The sequence below is a fragment of the Myotis myotis genome, unplaced genomic scaffold (assembly GCF_014108235.1).
Source record: "Myotis myotis isolate mMyoMyo1 unplaced genomic scaffold, mMyoMyo1.p scaffold_m19_p_18, whole genome shotgun sequence".
Classification (NCBI taxonomy): Eukaryota; Metazoa; Chordata; class Mammalia; order Chiroptera; family Vespertilionidae; genus Myotis; species Myotis myotis.
Window position 1 is genome coordinate 36,737,543 of NW_023416322.1, and position 20,270 is coordinate 36,757,812.

Sequence of the window (20,270 nt, forward strand, 5' to 3'; positions counted from 1 at the left end):
AATAAGCCAAGGGCTCAAACTAAAAAAGCTCAAACTTGCCCTGGCCGGTGTGGCTCAGTGGATAGAGCGTCGGCCTGCGAAATGAAAGGTCCCGGGTTCAATTCCGGTCAAGGGCACATGCCTGGGTTGTGGGCTCGATCCCCAGTGGGGGGTGTGCAGGAGGCAGCTGGTCCATGATTCTCTCTCATCATGGATGTTTCTATCTCTTTCTCCCTCTTCCTTCCTCTCTGAAATCAATGAAAATATATTTTTTTTTAAAAAACCTCAAACTTAAGGGCTGTATAGAGTACAGCAAAAAGCTTGGGAACCAGGTAACAGAGCTCGAGTTTAGGTTCCATCACTTACTTACATGACTCCATATCAGTCACTTTTCTCTTGGCCTCAGTCTGCTTCCTCATCGTAAACATGGGGGACTTGGACGAGGTATCTTGAAGATCTGCTGTAACCTTAATAATTCTGATTCAGATAGTGAGAGCAACAGGCATTTTCATGTCACCATGATGTGGCAACAACTATGGGAATCCTTTTAATTTCCCCACAACAACCACATCCCAAAGAAAACTAACAGAAAAGGAACATTAGGACAAATGCATGATGCCGCAAGGCCCTAGGCTGTGAAATTCATTTCAATCACAGATGCTCATATCCTTATCACCCACTAGGTGTCACTACAGACCCATAACTCAAATGATCTGTAGAAAAAGTAACTGGAAACCAGATGTGCTTTGAGCAACATGTGCTCTTTTCATTAAAAAGCAGTGTTAACTGGGACACACACACTTGTTCACAGAGGCACCAAATAATAAACACTTGGCCAAGACAAGAGAATCACCCTGTGCCCTGGAGGGTGTGGCTCGGTTGGTTGGAGCATTAACCTGGCACCAAGAGGTCGCAGGTTCAATTCCCAGCCAGGGCACATGCCCAAGTTGCAGGCTCAGTCCCCAATAGGGGGTGTGCAGGAGACAGCCAATTCATGATTCTCGGACTCTCCCTCTCCCTTCCTCTCTCTAAAAAAAAAATCAATAAAAACATACTTTACAAAAAGAGAATCGCCTTGTGATGGAGTCCAGTATCAGCTGTGACTATCACAAATACAATTTTATTTTTTAAGATTAACAGGTTTGCCGAAACCGGTTTGGCTCAGTGGATAGAGCGTCGGCCTGCGGACTGAAGGGTTCCAGGTTCGGTTCCGGTCAAGGGCATGTACCTGGGTTGCGGGCACACCCCAGTGGGAGATGTGCAGGAGGCAGCTGATCGATGTTTCTCTCTCATCGATGTTTCTAACTCTCTATCTCTCTCCCTTTCTCTCTGTAAAAAATCAATAAAATATATTTAAAAAAAAAAAAAAAAAAAGATTAACAGGTTTATTTACATTTAGGGGAAGAAAAAACCCTAAAACTTCAAACTACTCCCTTTTCTCATACAAGTTGGTCCACAAGTACCCTAACTCCTCCTTCAGTTATCTTTTGTATTTGAAGGCTGAAGCTTACCTTTAAACCGCGTTTTTAAAAGATTAGTAAATTTTACTCCTTAAGCTACTTTAGAAAATACTGCTTTAAAATTACCCCAAATCGTAATTTACATTCTAAGTCAGAATTATCCAAAGCAGGCTGCCCAAAGATTTCTCTATGTTACCACCACCAGCCCAACTTAAATTAGATTAAGCCCAACTTGGAAAGCTGTCGTCAGATATTTAACCCATTCACACAAGTTACCTGCATTTATAAAGACTCTCTAGTCGCAAAATAATTCTTTTCCCTAGCCAGAAAGTATTTTCTCTTATTAGTAATATAGTAATTAGATCTTAGAACTGAAAGGGGCCCTAAAAGTCTTCTAGTCCAGCTTCCTCATTTTATTTATGAGAACTCTGGAACCTGAGATGTTTAAATGACTAGTATAAGGTTAAAACGTAGGTAGCACAATGCTCTTTACACAAAACATTCTCAAGTGAATTCACCTAAAACAGATTACAGGGACATGCACCTAGACCAGTGGTCGGCAAACTGCAGGTCGAGAGCCACATGCAGCTCTTTGGCCCCTTGAGTGTGGCTCTTCCACAAAATACCGACTTCTACGCATGGGCCATGAAGTTTCAATCGCACTGTACGTGCACGCCCACACATGGTATTTTGTGAAGAGCCACACTCAAGGGGCCAAAGAGCCGCAGGTGGCTCGCGAGCCGCAGTTTGCCAACCACTGGCCTAGACTGATAACTGCCAACAGTCTTTTCCACACACACGGATTCTTTCTACAGCCACAACTGCATCCCTTATTCAGGAAGGCTTCGGCTAAAATTTTCCTAGCAAACCCAATGGAAAATGAAACAATTAGTAAAATTTTCTTGTTATGCACATGCTCACCTCCAGCTTATCCTATATAATAAAAGGCTAATATGCAAATCAACCGAACAGCAGAACGACTGGTCACTATGATGCACACGGACCACCAGGGGGACAGACGCCCAACGCAGGAGCTGCCCCCTGGTGGTCAGTGCGCTCCCACCACCTCCACGGCAGCGCTAAGGCTGTACGACTGAGACATCCCCCATGGGCTCCCGGACTGCGAGAGGATGCAGGCCGGGCTGAGGGGCCTCCCCCACCCCAACACCCCCCCCCTGCATGAAATTCGTGCACTGGGCCTCTATATATTTCAAAAAGGACAAACACAAAATACAACAAACCTTAAAAGAGAATCCAATTAATTCTGAGACTAATGGGTAACCTCATTCTAATTAGGATGCAGCAGTGCTCTATTTAAAATCCCCTAGCAATGACGAACGGCGCAACTGGCTACACTGAGAAAAGGATAGAAAAAGAGAGGTACGTTCAATTATATAGCAATGACAGACTTTTATTTCAATGAGTAATTAGTCTCTATTGACATACTGGTCCTAATTATGGATTTGCTATTTAGTGTTAATTCATTCACTCTAATCTGGCGAGACCTGATACATATAAGCAAACCCTACCACTGGCCATCCCAAGCAACAGGAATCCAAGTTAAACAGAACTTGGGGACGGTGCTGTGTGAGTGCTGGAAGGTAAATGCCAATGGCCTCGGCTGTGTGCTCACAGCCCTGTGGGAACTGATTATGCTGCCTAGCCAAGTACAGTCACAGGCACAGAGAGCTTTCCTTTTCAAAACTAAATAAATACATATCGCTATCCAGGAGGGATTCTCTCACCACAAACACAGCTCACAGAAAAGGCCTGGGAGCCAAATGTGTCCATGATAGGACTGCCACAGAGAAGAAATGAAAGAATAACTTACAATTACGTTTTTCTAAATCATAATTTATAGATGTATACCACAGAAAAATGACTTCCCTTAGACCCCAGTATTAGGTAGAAATTTGAGGGAAGCTCTAGAATACACAAGGACACACGGGAAGAGTTTGAACAGGAGTTCCAGCCTCCACCAGATACTTCACACGAAGAGTGAGGACCTTCCCATAGCCCCCAGCATAAGGCCGTTCTTAACCTCAGCTCCTCATGGGCTCAGAGGGTCTCGGAACCCCTTGGAATTAGAAACACATCCAGTTCTGGTTTACAGATAAGACATTTCCTGGGACATTGCTTTCATCAGATGCATTAAAAAGATCCAAAAAGTAACCAAGATGAGCCCTGACTGGTTTGGCTCAGTAGATAGAGTGTCGACCTGCAGACTGAAGGGTCCCAGGTTCGATTCCAGTCAAGGGCATGTACCTTGGTTGCGGGAACATCCCCAGTAGGGAGTGTGCAGGAGGTGGCTGAATCGATGTTTCTAACTCTCCATTCCTCTCCTTCTCCCTTCCTCTCTCTAAAAAATCAATAAAATATATTTTTAAAAAAACTAACCAAGATGAAAAGCTGCTCTTCTTCCTGATGTGCTCAGCTGCTGAATGCAGTGTGAAGAAGTGGGCAGCGTTCATAATCTTAGAAACAAGATAGTCAACAGATGAACAAGATGTCAACAAAGTCGGCTAAGTTTGTATTTTTACTGTCACAAATAAGTTTACTGGAAGCAAAGAGCATCAAATCAAGTACTATTGGGAAAGTTGGAAGCAACGTTTACTCCTTCCTGCCTAAACCTAAAAGAAAGGGGATTTTCTGACCTATCACAAATTTCTATAAGAACGTACATACCTCTATGGAAGTGCAGCCCAAGCCTTTTGTAAAGAACTCCGCAGCATAAACTAGCCGTTTTCAAACCTCAACTCTTTTTATTTTCTTAAGCAGTGGTATAGCAGTCTTTTCAAATGTTTCTTTTTGGAATGGCTTATAGAAAATGGCACCTGGGACCTTTTAGCTCTTTGTCCCCAAATATTTCAAGAATACAGCCCACTAAGTTTCTTAAAATAAGATAATATACCCAGTAGGTCAAACAAACTGAAAAATGAAGGTATCCCAGCAGAAAGCCTTAAGACTTTTCAAGCTCCTCAAAAATGCCACTATAGGCCACTCTACTATAGGTCACAGCGGATGGCTACTCAAAGGTATCACTTGATGCTTCGGGTGGTCTGAGTATGGCCGTCATTACTGGCTGCCTCGCATCATTTCCTGTAGGTAAATGGTATTCATGTGATAGGCCGCCATCCACCCCGGATGCCTCTGAGCATTCCAGTAGTAGGACTGAGACGCAGCAGAATAGTACTCGTGCCAGGCCCTGTAGTAAGCTCTCCAGTACTCCTCGTAGTCCTGGTAGGGACCCGAAAGACCCGCCTGGGCGTCCCTCTGGCGGTCAGACCACTCATTTTCCTGGGACTCTGTCTGCGACCGAGAGGAGCGCCGAGGGTTCCTGCGGCTCTGCTTAGCGCTCTGGCTAGCCCCCTCTTTATGCCTTGCCTTTGTCTGGGTTTCAGGTGATTCCTGACAATCTACCAGATTCGGGGTGTCATTTCCATTCAGAGGTTGTTCCAAAGAGGTATGGCCAGCCACAGGGGTCGATGCCAAGTCCCTCAGCTGAATGTCAGAAGAGCCTCCCACATGTGCCTTATTTCCTTTGCTCCGGGACGAAGTCCTTGAGCTGGAAGAATCACTGTCGCTCTCAGAGTCTCCAGACTGACTACTACTTGCCAACACCCGCACCCTCTCTTCAGCAATTCCATTCCTCACAAAACCATTGTGAGGGTTCCCAGCCCGATCCCCAGGGCCCGTGTAGTGCCTGATGATCTCCACAGGCTTCTCCAGCCCCTCCTTGATATAGTGCTCATAGTCCTCCGACAATTCTGCAAAAGTCAAAGCGCGCGGCGGACGGGTTTTAAAGGCAGACAGACAAGGAATCTGGGGGAGCGGCACAGGGGAGCCCGCTCTGGCCTGGTGCGGGCTGTGGGCGCGTTCTGCAGGGGTCTCGGCAGGGTGCTGCTCTTGCTCCTCCGACTGCCCGGCCCGGCCCGGTGCTGTGGGCGATGCTGCTTTTTCGAGGATCCCACACTCCGAGTGGCTTCTCGCAGGAAGCTTCTGTTTGGTGGTGTTTCTGGATTTGACTGACAGTGCAGATACGGAAGTATTTCTACAAGAAGCCATGTGGTTACCATGAGCTTTCTGAGTTTGAGAGGTTCTCTCTATTTTCTGCATTTGCTTTCTGAGGGGCTGGCTGGGTACACTTGCTAAGCCATTTGTATGCACAGCAGCTTTAACCTCCACATCCCAATCCAAACATTCTTCCATCAGACCAGGAGGAATGGGATCTACAAAAAAAGAATAACATATTAACATTCTCCAGCTGCTCTAGACCAGCATTTTCTGAATGGTTTCATAAAACAAGTATCCTATACAATAAAAGCCTAATATGCTAAGTACCCGATCGTCCATTCAACCAATCAAAGCATAATATGCTAATGATATGCTAAGACCACTCAACCACTCACTATGACGTGCACTGACAACCAGGGGACAGACGCTTTGACCAGTAGGTTAGCTTGCTGCTGGGGTCGGGCAGATCGGGACTGAGTGAGATGGCCAGACACGCCCTGGAGCCCTCCCGTGGCCCCTCCCCCCGCCCCGGCCGGCCCTGCCCCCAATCGGCCCCCATCGGGGCGGGCTGGCCAGACCCCACCCATGCACGAATTTGTGTACCGGGCCTCTAGTTTTGTACATAAAGACATAAGCTTAGAGCAGCAATTTTCAAGAGGTGTGCAGTAAGAATTTTTAAAACGTGCAATACCTGACTGTTTGGTCAGGTGCACTGACCTCTTTTCCTAGATTGTCAAGTAAAACTATGACAGCAGCCAACACAATAGCCATCCAACATGAATAAATCAAAATTAAAGTTATATTTTTTGTCAGATCAGCAAAAACTATATTTTTTGGTGTGCCACAGAATTTTAATGATTAATTTATGTGTGCAATGAAATGGAAAAGGTTGAAAATTGCTGGCTTAGCGTAAAGAAATCTGTAAAAAAAAATTTACAAAATGACTTATTACAAAGTCAGAATTATTAGAATCCACAGACCTGTGACTAATTTAGCTTTGTAAAAAATCACTATAGGAGTTAAGCATAAATTTGGTAAAATTTTCATTGTCAGGATTATTCAATCTATAATCTATATATATGAAAGGCTAAGTGGCCGACCGTCCATCCAACCAACTGGTACATGTGACGCGCACTGGCAATTTAAAAATAAACGTTGACTTGCACATGAGCAATACATATAAAGCTCTCACTGATGCCGATCTAGACAGAGTAGGAATATTCCTACCTGAACCAGTTTTTGGACATGGTCAGTTATACGTTACTTTCTTTCAAGTTTGAAGAGCGTGAGACATTAAAGTTAAAGCTGTAAATACTTCAGCACAAGGGAAATTAGTTAAGCACTCTGAAAGTGTTTTTACTTTTAATGTTATATACCGGGAGATATTTGAATAAGTTTAATCAATTTATCTGTCATTGTTTTTAATCAATGTTGTTTTTATATGTTTTTGTTTTCATATCATATCTTTGTTATATCATGTTACTGTTTATTAATCAATTTATATATTATTTTCATATACATTTTCTAATTTTCTTTCATCTTTGACATTTCTATTATAAAGAAAGGGCAAATAGTGATATTAAAATATTTCTTCTAATTAATTTCCTTTCAATGTGCACAAATCTGTGCACCGGGCCACTAGTAACTACATATCCCATATTCCAGGTCATACAATACACTATATAAGTACACAGTTATGGATGTGTACATATACACATATGTAGACTGATATATACACTAACAAGCATACTAAACTAACATAGCAAATAAACTATATTTCCACATAAGAGTTCTTAGGGTTTTTGTTTTCAAGAGGTCATTAATAGTTTCAGACACACACTTTCTAAGATGGCACTTAAAAAGAGCAGCTTGAGAAATGATTCACTAAAATCGAAAACACTTCAAAAATTTCAAAACAGTGTTTAAAAGATACTGCTCCTTCCCCATGGTGACAAAAGAGAATATGGCAAGAATTGCCTTCACAGCGATATGCAGTAAAATATTCCCCTTTTATAAAACAATAAAATCAAATTACAAGGCTACAAACTAAAAAACGGAGCTAATATGTAGTAAGACATTTTTCATGTGCCAATAATTAGCTTGCGATCTTCTCCCAGCTATTCATTAGCTGAAAGACCTTAGGCAAATTACCTAACCTCTCTATGCCTCAGTATCCTCATCTACAAAATACACACAGTAACAGCACACACCTCCTAGGACGGTGGTGAGAATTAAACGAGTTAGCACACGTCAAGTACTTAGAGCAATGCCTGAGACGATGTAAGTGTTCTGTGTTAGTGGCTATTTTTATTAGGCCTCTCATTATTATCACTATTATTTTGATAGCAAAATGAAACAAACAAATATACCTGGTAAAGGCAGAAGGTTGATATTACATTTCTGGGCAATTTTCATCATCGTATTTTCTTCTTCTCCCCGGCAACAGTAGGTCACTGCCAATCCCAAAGTACCTAAAGCCAGAGGGAATGTTAAGTAGTAAGTCATTTTCACCTAAATGGCACTCCAAGTCCACTGTCACATTCCAGATTCCTCCCCTTAAAGCACACCAACTTGTCTATTTACCAAAACGGCCAGCCCTGCCAATCCGATGCATGTATGTCTCCCAGTCCAGTGGCACGTCCAGATTTACAACCAGATTCACCTTCTCAGCATCAATCCCACGGGAAGTCTTGAATCGAGAAAGAGAGCAACTGTCTGCATTACCTGTAGCATGGTACCCATGTACACCACCTTATTCTAGTCTAACCAGGAGCCAAATTAAGACAAGAAGATATTTAGGAGGAAGGAGCAAAGAAAAAGGAAATTTATTTCTGTGACTAATTTCAAGAACAAAGATAAAAATATAAGACATTATTATTATTCACCCAAACTGAAGAGGATATTTACCAGATCTGTGGAGATGAGGACTCTGCAATGAAACTGCTTCAGTTTAGCCATAGCATCGAGACGCTGATTCTGATTCATGTTGCCTAAAAAGACCCAAACACACAATTATCAAATCCAAAAAAAGCAGGAATCATAACTCCCAGTCTTAACAATTTAAAAAGTTAATGCTGTCCTTATATGCACATCTAGGTTAAGACCTACAGTCAGAATCTTTTAAAATATAGTTAAGCAATACACCTGAAATTTAAAAAATCAATTTTAAGCCCTAGCCGGCTTGGCTCAGTGGATAGAGAGTCAGCCTGCGGACTGAAGGGTCCCAGGTTCGATTCCAGCCTAGGACACATGCCTGGGTTGCGGGCTCGATCCCCAGTAGGGGGTGTGCAGGAGGCAGCCAATCAATGATTCTCTCTCATCATTGATGTTTCTATCTCTCTCTCCTTCTCCCTTCCTCTCTGAACTCAATGAAGAAATATATTTTTTAAATCAATTTTAAATGGTGATTAAGTTATGCCTGCAGATACAATATTATATCTGAAAGTCACATGTAAAGTATAACAATTCTTAGGAAAATAAAATTGCTTTAATCGGCTATTTATAAATTTTGTGTTGAAGTGTGATCTATAGTCAAAATATTAGTCCATCAGAAAACAGTGTCCCCAGTATCTCAGGATATACCAGGGCTAAACAAGCTAATAGGTTAAAGACTAAGCTGAGATACCAATCAAAACTCTAAAAAGGCCCGGCTAGCAAGGTTCAGTGGTTGAGCATCAACCTATGAACCTGGAGGTCACGCTCGATCCCTAGTGTGGGGCCTGCAAGAGGCGGCTAATCGAGGATTTGCGCTCATCATTGATGTTTCTCTCTCCCTCTCTGAAATCAATAAAAATAAAAACTCTAGCCCTGGCCGGTTTGGCTCAGTGGATTGAGCGTCGGCCTGCGGACTACGATTCCAGCCAACGGCACATGCCCAGGTTGCGGGCTCGATCCCCAGTAGGGAGCATGCAGGAGACAGCCGATCCATGATTCTCTCTCATCACTGATTTTTTTTTTTCTCTCTCCCCCTCTCCCTTCCTCTAAAATGGATCTCACTGATCAAACATTCCTTGAAAGCTTTTATTGCTACTAGGCCAGCAGTAATAACTTGGGTTTGTGTCAAAATGAATCACTTTTGCCTACCACAAGACCATAAAACAGTCAGTTCGGTTAGCGATTCTTTAACATTTTAACAATGATTGTCAAGAAGCAAAATATTTTCCTCTTAAGATGACAAAAACAAACTTTGTGTGAATATAAGTCCAGTTTTCTAATTTTTTTATTATATACCAAATTACTTCTTAAAAGAATATACTGACATGTTTCTATCTCTCCCTTCCTCTCTGAAATCAATAAAAAAATATATTTTAAAAATCCCAATGAAAAATGAACCTGGAATTTCCTTCACTCTGAAGACTGAGCGCAACCTCACACTCACAAGACAACTCTTGAAGTGGTATTTCTGCCGTGACCCGAGAGAGGCTTCACTTCAGAATACTAAACAAGGATTAAAGTGAGAGGAACTCACCGGAAATGCACTCCGCGGGAAAGCCTTTAGAAGTAAGGATGTCAGCCAAGTGCTGTGCTCTATGAAAATGGCAGAGGGCGAGAATTTACAGCCGCTCCCACACCCATTCTTTTCTCTCACAAGCTCCCCCAGGTGGCCTGTCACGTAATTACCTGCTGTGTAAATTAGAAAAGACCAAGGCTTGATTAAACGGAATCCTGCTGAGCAGTTCCTGTAAATGCTGGGCCTTTTCTTCAAAAATCTTATGGGCCAAAGGGTACAAATTGACAACTTTGTAATACTGCTTCAAACCTATGAAGAAGCCAAGAGCCGTCTGTTAAAACACCGTTAGCTGCAACCCCATAAGAGCACATATAAAAGCAACAGGCAACTGGGCACCAAGAAAAATTCCAGAGCATCACACACCAGTAATGTAAGTATCCAATATCTATACTCACCTAGGAGACTTGGGTCACTGGAATTGAGTCTTACAAAAGTGGGATCTCTCATGTACTTTGCCAAAGCATTAGCCAAAAATTCTGGGTAAGTAGCTGATACTGCCACCATCTGTTTACTGGCAGGCAAGGAAGAATAAATCCAACTGCAAAACAGAAGAACACACGCCATGGAAACGATTCAGGCAGTAATCACCACCTGGAAAAGCTACAGACAGACACTTTGGGGCACCATTTTAATAGCCAAGTTAGTTGTATTTCTTACTTTATTTGCTCCTGGAAGCTGCCTTCTTCTAAAAGCTTATCCGCTTCATCCAGAATAAAGAGACGTACACTGCCTGGGTTCAAGTAGTCAAGTTCTATCAGTTGTTTAATTCTGCCTAAATTTATTTTTAAAAAAGAAATATTTATGGTGAAAAAAATTTGTGCAAGTCTCAGCCAATGCCACTCTACTCAGAGGTTGTATTGCTGACTATCCTGATGCAATCTTCATTTATGCACTAAACCACAAACCAGAAATTCTGAGTTCTGATTTTGCCCAATTCCATTTTCCCCCCCTCACATGTCATTAGCAATAAGTATGGAAAATACACTATTCCTATCAAAAACTTGAATGGCTAAGGGGCTGAATGCTAGACTCTAATCCTGAGTGATTCAGGACTGGATGATTAAAGCAAAGAATAACCCAATGCATGGCTTAGAAAGGCTTCCTGAAAGTCATCTCGCGCCTCTTTCTCAGAAGCCTGCCCCATACATGCTCTTCAACTATTGTGTTTTTAAATATATTTTTACTGATTTCAGAGAGGAAGGGAGAGGGCAAGATAGAAATATCAATGATGAGAGGGAATCACTGATCAGCTCCTGCTGCACGCCCCTCACTGGGAATAGAGCCCGCAACCTGAGCATGTGCCCCTGACCAGAATCGAACTTGGGACACCTCAGTCCACAGGCCGATGCTCTACCTACTGAGCCAAACCAGCGAGGGCACAATATTATTGTTATATTAAAAGTGTTCAGCCCAGGCAGTGTGGCTCAGTGGTTGAACACTGACCCATAAACCAAGAAGTCACTGGTTCGATCAGGACACATCCCCAGTAGGGGGTGTGCAGGAGGCAGCCCATCGATGATGCTTCTCTCTCATCAATGTTTCTATCTCTCTATCCCTCTCCCTTCCACTCTCGCTAAAAATCAATAAAAACTTATTTTTTTAAAGAAATGTTTAGTTCCTAAAAGCTCCTGTTACGGACAGGCATTGATACCTTACCAGGAGATCCAACGGCAATATGACATTTTTTAAGTCTGGTTTTGTCTTGAGGTAAAGGAGTCCCTCCAATAAAGACATGACACTCCAAGCCTTCCATTTTTATTCCAATGGCCATGATAACAGAATGTATCTGTACAGCAATTTCTCTTGTAGGTGCCAAGATCAAAATCTAAGAAAATGTAAAATACACCTTTAATGAGTCAATCAAATAAGTACATGTGATTGGCGTATTATATAATGAGCTATTTTCCTTTGAATGATCAGTTTATTCATTCAGCAAATCCTATATAAAAAAAGCCTAATATGCAATTGTTCAACCAGGAGTTCGACTGCTTGCTATGACATGCACTGACCACCAGGGGGCGGCACACACTGGCAGCGAGTGGCAGTGGAGGCGCTGCCAGCAGCAACAAGAGCAGGACCGGGGCAGGATGGTGGAGGTGAATAGGCGGTGCCAGGCCAAGGCAGCTGCGAGCAGGGGCCTGATCACCCTGACCGACTGCCCCGCAGATGGCGACCAACGACTGGCAGGCCCTGATCGCCCAATCGGGGCCAGGCCCCAGGCTGGTACGAGGAACTGGGGGTGGGTGGTGGTGACCAACCTCCCACAGTGCCCCGGAGGGGGGCTGCAACCTCTCCTCGGCTACCTGGGGGCAGGGGTGATGGGGGCGGAGGTGCGGTGAGCATGTGGGGTGCCTGCCAAGCTCACTCTCACTCCCCCTGCTACCCTCCCCCAGGACGCCAGGGGTCGCGCGCCAGGGACCCCACACTCAGGTGCCAGACGCCCGCAAGGAACCCACCCTGCACCCGTGCGGCCTCTTCCAGCTGAGCCGGGCCACAGCCACCGGGATTACAGGGCTCCCCATGGGTTCATACAGGAGCCAGTCTGCGAGGCCAGCCAGGAGAGAGAGCACTGCCCGCCCGGCTTCTGTGCAGCACCGCTGGGTGGCCCAGAGACCACGCTGCACCCCGGCCCGCGGCATCCGGCCACACCCACCGCATCTCTATGTGGGGACTCGGGCGCCGTGACTCAGGCGGAGGGGGCGCGCGTGAGGGCCCAGGACCCAGGTGCTGCCCAGGCCCCAGAGGTCAGCTGGGACCTGCCCTTCCACGCCAGATGCTTGTGCTTCCATCGCCAGCCAGGCCAAGGGACCACACCCGTGCACAAATTTCGTGCACTGGGCCTCTAGTATTAAATAAGAACCTACTATGTTCTAAGCAACATACAAATTGCTGTGAAGTCAACATTTAACGGTACAAAATCCTTGCTCTAATGGAACTTTCATTCTTTTTTTTTAAATTTCATTTTAGAAAAAAAATTTATTTATATTGATTTCAGAGAGGAAGGGAGAGAGAGAGCGACTTAGAAACATCAATGATGAGAGTCACTGATCGGCTGCCTCCTGTACTCCAGGCATGTGCCCTAACCAGGAATCAAACCGAGACCTGGTTCATAGGTTGACACTCAACCACTGAGCCCACACACTGGTAAGAAGATATATAATAAACAAATGATAAGATATACAATAAACAAACATCCTATATAATAAAAGGGTAATATGCAAATCGACCGAATGGCAGAACAACCAATCGCTATGACATGCACTGACCACCAGGGGGCAGATGCTCAATGCAGGAGCTGCCCCCTGGTGGTCAGTACAGTCCCACAGGGGGAGCACCTCTCAACCAGAACCTGAGCTGATGCCTCCGCCCACTCCATGGGGAGCGGGCCTAAGCCGTCAGTCAGACATCCCCCAAGGGCTCCTGGACTCCAAGAGGGCACAGGCCAGGCTGAGGGGACGCCCCCCTTCCTGAGTGCATGAATTTTGTGCACCGGGCCTCTAGTACATAAATAATAGCAGGAAGTAAAAAGTGTTGTGAAGAAAAATCAAACAGGGAAAAGAGAAAGAAGCAACAAAAAAAGGAAAGGAGCCCTAGCCAGTTTGGCTCAGTGGATAGAGTGTTGGCCTGAGGACTGAAGGGTCCCAGGTTCGATTCCGGTCAAGAGCACATACCTTGGTTTCAGGCTTGATCCCCTGTACCGACAGGGGCATATGAGAGGCAACCCATCAATGTGTCTCTCTCACATCAATGTTTCTCTCTGTTTCTCCCACTCCCTTCCACTCTCTCTACAAATCAATGGAAAAATATCTTTGGGTGAGGACAAAAAACAAAACAAAACAAAACACCATACAATCTTCCAAAACTCAATCGGGAAGAAAACCTGAGTAGGCCAGTAACAACTGATGAAACTGAAGCAGTAATTTAAAAACTTCCAGCAAGCAAAAGTCCTGGACCAGATGGATTTACAGGAGAATTTTACCAAACATTCAAAGATGAACTAACACCAATCCTCCTCAAACTATTCCAAAAAATTCAAGAGGAAGGAACACTTCCAACCTCTTTACACAAAGCCAACATTATCCTAATTCCAAAACCAGATAAAGACGCTACAAAGAAAGAAAATTAGAGGCCATATCCCTGATGAACACAGATGCTAAGATCCTCAACAAAATATTAGCAAATCAAATCCAGCAATATGTTAAAAAGATCATACACCATGACCAAGTGGGATTTACCCCAGGGATGCAAGGCTGATATAATATTCGCAAATCAATAAACATGACACACATCACATAAACAAACTGAAAGATAAAAACCACATGATCATATCAATAGATGCAGAAAAAGCATTTGATAAAACCCAGCACCCTTTTTTGATAAAAACTCTCAGTAAAGTAGGAATAAAGGGATCATACCTCAACATAATAAAGGTTATATATGACAAACCTACAGCCAACATAATACTCAATGGGCAAAAACTAAAAGCGTTTCCGTTAAGAATAAGAGCAAGACAAAAAGTTGGGAAAACTGGACAGATACATGCAAAAAAATGAAACTAGACCACCAACTTTCACCATACACAAGAATAAACTCAAAATGGATAAAAGACTTAAATGTAAATCGTGAAACCATAAAAGTCCTAGAAGGTATTTTCGCACAGGCAGAAAAATCTCAGACATCTCTCATAACAGTATGTTTACGGATATACTAGTATCTCCTGAAGTGGTCGGCAAACTCATTAGTCAACAGAGCCAAATATCAACAGTACGACGATTGAAATTTCTTTTGAGAACCAAATTTTTTAAACTTAAACTATATAGGTAGGTACATTGTTATTAACTTAATTAGGGTACTACTAAGGCTTAGGAAGAGCTACACTCAAGGGGCCAAAGAGCCGCATGTGGCTCACGAGCCGCAGTTTGCGGACCACGGTCCTAGGGCAAAAGACATTAAGAAGAAAATAAACAAATGAGACTACATCAAAATACAAAGCTTCTGCACAGCAAAAGAAACCATCAACAAACGAAAAGGGAGCCCACTGGGAGGGAGAACACAGTTGGCATCTGATAAAGGGTTCGTATCCAAAATGTATAAGGAACTCATACAGCTTTTTTTTAAAAAATATATTTTATTGATTTTCCACAGAGAGGAAGGGAGAGAGATAGAGAGTTAGAAACATCGATCAGCCACCTCCTGCACATCTCCTACTGGGGATGTGCCCGCAACCCAGGTACATGCCCTTGACCGGAATCGAACCTGGGACCCTTCAGTCCGCAGGCCGACGCTCGATCCACTGAGCCAAACCGGTTTCGGCAGGAACTCATACAACTTAACAAAAGGAAGACAAACAACCCAATTTAAAAATGGGCAAAGGACCTAAATAGACACTTCTCCAAAGTGGACATACAGATGGCCAAGAGACAGATGAAAAAATACTCAAAGTCACTGATCATCAGAGAAATGCAAATTAAAAAGACAATGAAGTATCACCTCACACCCGCCAGAATGACTACCATCAACAAATCAACAAATGACAAGTACTGGCAAGGCTGTGGAGAAAAGGGAACCCTAGTGTACACTGCTGGTGGAATGCAGACTGGTGCATTGTGGAAACAGTATGGAGTTTCCTCAAAAAATTAAATATGGAACTGACATTTGACCCAGCAATCCCACTTCCAGGAATATACCCTAAGAAACCTAAGACCCCAATCAGAAAGAATGTATGCACCCCAATGTTCACAGCAGCACAATTTACAATAGCAAAGATCTGGAGCCCAGCCGGCGTGACTCAGTGGTTGAGCGTCAATCTGTGAACCAGGACGTCACGGTTCAATTCCCAGTAAGAGCACATGCCCAAGGTTGTGGGCTCGATCTCCAGTGTGGGGCGTGCAAGAGGCAGCCAGCCAATCAATGATTCTGTATCATCATTGATGTTTCTATCTCCCTCTCCCACTTCCTTCCTTTCTGAAATCAATAAATACATATTTTAAATTAAAAAAAGATCTGGAGCCGAAACCGGTTTGGCTCAGTGGATGGAGCGTCGGCCTGCGGACTGAAAGGTCCCAGGTTCGATTCCGGTCAAGGGCATGTACCTGGGTTGCGGGCACATCCCCAGTGGGAGATGTGCAGGAGGCAGCTGATCGATGTTTCTCTCTCATCGATGTTTCTAACTCTCTATCTCTCTCCCTTCCTCTCTGTGAAAAATCAATAAAATATATTTAAAAAAAAAAAAGATCTGGAAACAGCCCAAGTTCCCATCAGTAGACAAGTGGATAAAAAAGCTGTGGTATATTTATACCATGGAATATTATGCAGCACTGAAAAAGGAGGGTCTCTTACCCTTTGAGACAGCATGGAGGGACCTGGAGAGTATTATGCTAAGCAAAATAAGCCAGGCAGAGAAAGACAAGTATCACATGATCTCACCCATATGTGGAATCTAATGAACAAAATAGATCCAGAGACACAGAAGCATTGAACATAATGCAGAATCTCAGAGGGAAGATGGGAGAGGGTGGGTGAGTAGAAGTGATCAACCAAAGAACTTATAACTTATATGCACACATGCATAACCCATGGACAAAGACAAAAGGGTAGTGAAGGCCTGGGGCGGGGGAGGTGGTTCGGCCAGGAAGGACTACAAGGGGTCAATGGCGGGGGGGGGGGGGGGGGGGGGGGGGGGGGGGGGGGGGGGGGGGGGGGGGAACATATGTAATACTTTCAACAATAAAGATCTACAAATAAATAAATATATACTAGGAGAAAATATGCCAAATAAATAAAAACCAGGAGAAAATATGCCAAAACTGTTCATAGCAGTTTCTCTCTAGGTATGTGAGATTATACTTTTCTGGTACTTATTCATTTTTCTGAATTTTCCCCATTTTCAAAAATGAATATGTATTACTTCTTAACACAAAGATCTTAAATTTTTAAAAATACAGGTCTTATTTATGGAACTTATTCAGGGTTTTGGCATTTGCCTTGCTGACAAATTATCAAAAGCCTAAATCTCAAATATGTTGCCGTTCACAAGTAGAATAACCCAGGACCTTGGGGAGTCGAAGGATTTCCTCTGTGCAGCCTCTCCCAGGATTTGGTAGGTATAAGGTAGGACTCCAAAAGCTTTACACACCAAGAATGTAGGTTTCTGGGTGAAAAACCATCATTAGATACATGACTGAGAATGTGAAATAGCTTGCTGTAACTACTAAACCACAAAGCAAACCTATAAGGATCTTACCGGCTTCATCTTTGTATCCCCAATGCCTGGCAAACTATTAATAATATGGGCTTAACAAATCTTTTAAGAAATGACCCCCAAACTCAAATCTCCTGTTCACCTTAGACCTATTCCAACAGACTGTCAGGGGTGGGGAATGCCGGGTCCTCGGCCAAGGCATTAGGGGTGAGTTAATTAAACGTTTAACTAAATATAGCAGGCTAATTTTTAAGTTGATAAGTTTGTATGGCCCCAGAATGATGTTATAAATATTCAAATGGCCCTTGGCAGAAAAAAAGGTTCCCCACCCCTGCCCTAGAAGATGGGAGACCAATGATACATTCACCGAGCTGGACCAGCCACCTGCAGTTATCAGCAAAAGCCAGAGCACCACACGGCCATGAATCGGGCCGAATGCTAAATCTCACCCCAATTTCATCAGCAAGCAAAAAATAATATCAATCTGTATTCTCAAGTAATGACATAACTGACATGCATGACATTCTATTTAAGATGCAGTAATAATAGAAAATTCCTAGCTTCTAACACTAATGCATCCTTGGTCACCAGCCCCACCACCACCACTCAATGACCTGGGGACCAAGAGGAGCCACAAGCTAACCTGACCAGCTCAGGGAAGGCCAGCATGGCGGCCTTGCATATTCAGAGACCTAACGTAACCACACAGGATGGTCTGAAATTAAAACTTTTAACTAAAGGCAGTGTATGGCAGGTAGTCATGTCCTAGGCTAGCATCTTCCCTGATAAAAGTCAATCCTGCCGAAACCGGTTTGGCTCAGTGGATGGAGTGTCATATGTGGACTGGAGGGTCCCGGGTTCGATTCCGGTCAGGGGCATGTACCTGGGTTTCGGGCACATCCCCAGTGGGGGATGTGCAGGAGGAGGCTGACCGATGTTTCTAACTCTCTATCTCTCTCCCTTCCTCTCTGTAAAAAATCAATAAAATATATCTAAAAAAAAAAAAAAAAAAAAAGTCAATCCTTACCTTGACTAAGCCTGTCTATTGTCTTTGCATCTATGATAACACGAGGCCGGATGCACGGAATGCGTGCAAGGGGCTCGGCCCCCACCGCAGCCTTGGGGGGAGGGGGGGTTCTGCCTCATCCCCTTCATCCGGAAGGGCGTCGTCTAATTAGCATATTACTCGTTTATTATTATGGAAGATTCCTTTGGAATGTCAAGGTAACTCCTTTTTCCAGACCCCTCGGGGCACAACCAACGCACCAGGGGGGAGAGCTTAAATCCTCATTGCTATTGCTATCATATTAGTGACTGAATTATCCTGTACCCACCTGTGCAAAACATGTGTCTATCATTGGACTTTTCAACCAATCCCAAGGGTTTCCCTGCTTTGCTTTCTCCCGCCTCCCTAATCTAGCACCAGTGAATTTCATGTCACCCACCTGCAGCTTCTCTTTTGATGGTAATGCGTAAAATTAGGTGCAAACCTGCCATTCTCTGCGGCGTTACCTCAATCCCTTGATGTCTTGCTCCCTGGCTTTTGGCTCAAATAAACCCACGAACATTCTCTACAGGTCGGTATGTTTCTGCTGCTGACAGCCCTGCTGTCTCACTTTCATACTTTCCACGTGGCTTCACTCAGTCCGTCACCGAGTTCGCATCTATTTCTGAGGAGCCGCTGGTGTTGCATCCGCCCCGCGGTAAAGCCCGCGGCGCGCACCCTCCTCCGCGTGAACTCACCTGGGTGCTCACGTTCTCCAGGACAAGCGAGTCCAGCGCAATGGTGGAGAAGACGCAGGTTTTCCCGGTGCCGGACTTCGCCTGAACAATCAAGTCTGCAAAGAAAAACAAAATGATCACTAGACGGTACCGACTGGGGGTGCCTGGGGGCCAAACAGGAACCCCGGAGCTAGCAGGGCCTGCAGAAATCCCCAGCGCGCGCCTCCGCGTCCAGTTAGCTCTCGACACGGCAGGCCGTGCCCCGCAGCGCGCCTCGTGCCCGCGCCCGACCCTCCCGTCGGTCCCCTCCAGCCGAGAGCCGCGTGCCCGCGCGCAGCAGCCGCAACCAGCTGTACGCTCAGCCCCGCGCCCCCGCTGCACCGGAGCCGGTTAACGGAGGCCTGCACGCGGGCAGGGCCTGCCTGTTCTCCCCGGACCGCGCCGCCGCCCGCGGGCCCCCCTCGGCCTCCCCGCCCTCCCCGAGCCCGCAGCGCCCCGGGGTCCCGCCCTCACCGAGCCCGCAGCGCCCCAGCGGGATGGCCTTGAGCTGCACGGGCGAGGGCCGCTCGAAACCGGCCGCCCGCAGCCCGTCCAGCACCGGCCGCGACAGCAGCAGCGACTCGAAGTCCGCGGGCTCGGCCAGCAGCACGTCCCCCGTGCGGGTCCGCGGGCCGCTGACGTCGTGCGCCGTCCGCAGGCTCCGCGCCGGCCTGCGGGGGGCGGCCACAGGCTCCGCCACATGCTCCGGGGGCGCAGCGTTCTCCTCGGGAGCCAAGGCCGCCGGGGCTTCAAACGCCGCCGCCATGGTAGCCGCGCCACGTGATCTCGCGGTACTTGGGGCGGGGCGGGAGCCTGAGAGCGAGAAGAAGGAAAACTTTATTAGCACTCTTCCGCGGAGACACGGACACGCCCGGCCGGGGCGGGGCGGGGCTGAGCGGAAGTCGGAGGTGTGGAGAGACGGCGCTGCAGCTAGAGCCGCGAACACGTGCGGCCTGGGGAGGCGGAGGGAGGAGCGGGGAGGATACCGGTGCGTCGCCGCCTGCGGCCTGCAGAGGGCGCCGCGCGTCCGCGCTGGAGCCGCCGCCCCGCCTCCCGGCCTCTGTGGGCGGGTCCTCGGGCCCCGCGCCGCGCCTCACGCTCGCAGCGCACGCTCATTGTGACGCGCGCACACGTCACGCTCCCGGCTCCCCGCCTGGGTTCGGCGGTCGCCTCCCCACCGCCCTTCCCTCTCCGGCGCCCACCCGCCGCCCCTCTGCGCCCGCGGAAGGCGCCCGGAGTCTGGCTAGAAGACACTGACCGCGCGGTCCGGTCTCGTCCGCGGGACCGAGGTATTCATCTCGGGTCCCAGCCCCCCGCGCAGTGCCCGGCGCCCGAGCGCTAATGC

At 45.9% G+C, this 20,270-nt stretch overlaps 1 protein-coding gene across 1 annotated transcript; it reads right to left on the minus strand.

The window, feature by feature from the left end:
* Nucleotides 1–2,829: 2,829 nt before the first annotated feature.
* On the minus strand, nucleotides 2,830–20,270 carry DDX20 (DEAD-box helicase 20). Its single transcript, XM_036343594.1, has 12 exons — nucleotides 20,184–20,270; nucleotides 19,400–19,738; nucleotides 18,908–19,002; nucleotides 11,620–11,788; nucleotides 10,621–10,735; nucleotides 10,359–10,501; nucleotides 10,074–10,212; nucleotides 9,922–9,980; nucleotides 8,361–8,443; nucleotides 8,037–8,142; nucleotides 7,823–7,924; nucleotides 2,830–5,668 (listed from the first exon to the last, which is right to left on the minus strand). The coding sequence occupies exons 2-12, from the start codon at nucleotides 19,689–19,691 to the stop codon at nucleotides 4,515–4,517; spliced, it is 2,457 nt and encodes an 818-aa protein (XP_036199487.1). The 5' UTR covers nucleotides 19,692–19,738; nucleotides 20,184–20,270; the 3' UTR covers nucleotides 2,830–4,514.